This window comes from Myotis brandtii, unplaced genomic scaffold (assembly GCF_000412655.1).
Source record: "Myotis brandtii unplaced genomic scaffold, ASM41265v1 scaffold46, whole genome shotgun sequence".
Taxonomy (NCBI): Eukaryota; Metazoa; Chordata; class Mammalia; order Chiroptera; family Vespertilionidae; genus Myotis; species Myotis brandtii.
The window spans coordinates 6,374,001-6,376,774 of NW_005367587.1; the positions used below are offsets into that span (position 1 = coordinate 6,374,001).

The 2,774-nt window shown below is 37.5% G+C and overlaps 1 protein-coding gene across 7 annotated transcripts in view; it reads left to right on the top strand.

Annotated features, from left to right (window-relative positions):
• The first annotated feature begins 60 nt into the window (after window positions 1-60).
• The window catches only part of STXBP5L (syntaxin binding protein 5-like), a 200,552-nt gene continuing 197,838 nt past the window's right edge, over window positions 61-2,774 (top strand). For 5 of the 7 annotated variants that reach the window (XM_014546987.1, XM_014546986.1, XM_005875357.2 and 2 more), the window contains exon 1: window positions 61-836. In XM_014546987.1, the coding sequence (XP_014402473.1) occupies window positions 648-836 (189 nt within the window). In that variant the 5' untranslated portion in view covers window positions 61-647. The remainder of the gene's footprint in view (window positions 837-2,774) is intronic. The other 2 variants (XM_005875360.2, XM_005875361.2) reach the window with 1 other exon arrangement.

Genomic DNA, 2,774 nt, shown 5'->3' on the forward strand with positions numbered 1-2,774 from the left:
GCCCCTCCCGTGAGCTGTTGCTGTAGGTCACCCGCAGAGGGTTTGGGGTCCGGGGTGTTTGGGGTGGGGGATGGAAAGAGCACCCCCACCCCATTTCCTATTGAAAAGGGGGAGCATTGAAGACGACCAGGGGACAGCCCAGAAGCTGGTGTACCGGCTTCCTCTCCCTCCTCCCCCACCCCCCCAGCATCATTTTTCTGAACGTGAAATATTCCGAGCTGCACCCTTAGTTGGAAAGCCCGCCCCGAGAGTGAGATGGAGACCCGGTGTGTGGGACCCCGGTGTGATTGTATAATAATGATGATATAATGCTAATGACGATGATGACACTGCCTTTTATTTTTACCCCAGTGCTGAGAAAGCATGGCCACAGCTGGGGGTGAAGCCCTTGAAACATTTGATGTATGGGGAGGAGATGCTGTTGCTTTTGGAGTTGTGGTTTTTATTTGGAAAGATAGGCTTTTTAGAATTAAAATGTGGCAATATGTAGCTTGACTTTTTTTTTTTAAGTCCTTTAGAGCCAATTGTAGTAAAACGGGTACTAGCTGCTGCCTTGACGAATGAAAAGCTAAACGCTTTTACCTGGGTATAATTCCATGAGTTAAGTCACCTTTTTTTCCTTTGAATTTCTCAACAGTTTTTTTAAAATGAAGAAGTTTAATTTCCGAAAAGTTTTGGACGGCTTCACTGCCTCCTCCCCTGGCAGTGGGAGCAGCGGCGGCAGTAACAGTGGCGGTGGGGCCGGCAGCGGCGCCCCGCACTCGGGAGGGCCCGCGGGGCTTCTCCGAGAAGAGATTCAGGAGTCCCTGACCTCGGAGTATTTCCAGATTTGCAAGGTAAGTTTTGAATTGGCTTAAAGCCTGTTATTTCTTTATTTTACCGTGTGAGGAAGGGAGTGTTACACACACACACACACACACACACACACACACACACAACTGGAAATTGTTGAGATGCCAGCATCAGAGTCTGGTACAGAGAACTGTGTGGATAGGTCAGTTTGATTTAATAAAGGTATTCCAGGAATCAACTTAAAAAACCCCCACAATGTTAGTTTAAGGGGGAAATAAGCAAACATAAAACGTAGAATTTGCAGGATAATGTTAAGGCCCACTAGTGGAGAACATTTTTAATGTAATATTTGTGTGGAAGTTGTAAATTGAAGGAAAAAATCGTTATTCCGGATAGTCCTGTGATATTATTCAGATAAATTAATTGTTATTTTATTTCACTGTTCAGTAAAATGAATAATGCTATTAAGATGATGTTAGAGCTAATTAGATAATAGCTAGATGAATACATCTATTTTAAAAATCTATGGCATTGTTTTAAATGCATTGTTTAAATTCTGAATAAAAACACCCCAGAGCCTTAAACTCTAAACAAATTAACAAATGCCCGGGGCTTAATAACTGTGGGAACTTTTAATACTTAGAAGAACTCAAAAGTAGCCTGTGTTCTGGTTTAGTGGGGAAATATTTTTGGTAAATATACTTTAATGTCGAACTTCTAATGAACAATCACAAGAGAGTTTCTGATGGGGAGAGATGAGAACTTACAAATCAAGCATTGTGATTATAGAGAGGTATTGTTATATTTTCTGAAACAAAGTGACATAATTTTTATTTTCCTTTTTTTGGGGTGTCCTAGGATCTGGCATGTGTAATAAAAAAGCTATTACATTACTCACATGATTTAGATGAATATAGTTTTATAAGTGTGTTTGAATACATAAGAACAAACAGTAAATTTTTAAAATCCTCACCCAAAGATACACTTTGTTTTTGTTTTATTGATTTTAGAGAGGGGGGGGTAGAGAGAGAGAGAGAGAGAGAGAAACATTGAAACATTGATGTGTGAGATTAGTTGCCTTCTGTATAGGCACTGACTGGAAATCGAACCCGCTACATTTTAGTGTGCAGGACAGTGCTTCAACCCATGAAACCACCTGGCCAGGGCAGAAGCAGCAAATTTTGAAGTCACAGAAATTAAGTATTAAATTTTTTGTACTTCCACAAAATCTTTTAAAATTATTAAAATTAGTTTTGTAATAAACAAATTGTGTATAATGAGATAAATTTCAATTATTGTGTTAGTCTCTATTCCCAGTAGCATTGTTATAAAACATTAAATCTTTAGTTATTAAAATGTTGTAAATTGGTTTGCATAAAAGGGAGTGTATTTATAATTAGATTAAATAAACTGATTTAATTATAGCCTACATTGTGTACACAATTTTGTATACCTAGTATACAAAATTTTATATAATTTTGTTCTCAATTTGAAATAATACATATTTGCTCAGATTAGGGAGGGGCTAAATAGTGGTCATGAGGTAAATATGTAAAAGAATCCTGGAGGCCAAATTTGGACTGCTAGCCAAGGGAATTATGCCCTGTTTCTCTAATTTTTGATGTATTATTTTTTCCATTTCAAAATTATGAAAAAAATTTCCAAATTCTCTCAGTTCATGAATGTGGTAGTGATGGAGGAGGATTTTAGTAGATGAAAAATTGGCATAGAAAAGGTAGACTTCTAAAACCAATGGAATCGGGTTGTTGAAGTTATAAAGCTTGTAGAGAAGATTTTAAATAAAAATATTCAGGGGAAATGAGTGAATGCAAAAGAAGAAAATAGGATTATAGACACCTTCCTATTCAGACGAGATAGTCATGGTGTCGTAGGAAGAGCACTGGCCTTGGAATCAGAACATTTGTATTTTATGTAAAGCTCTGCCACTTGACAGCTGTATAATCTTTTTAAAAAAAATATAT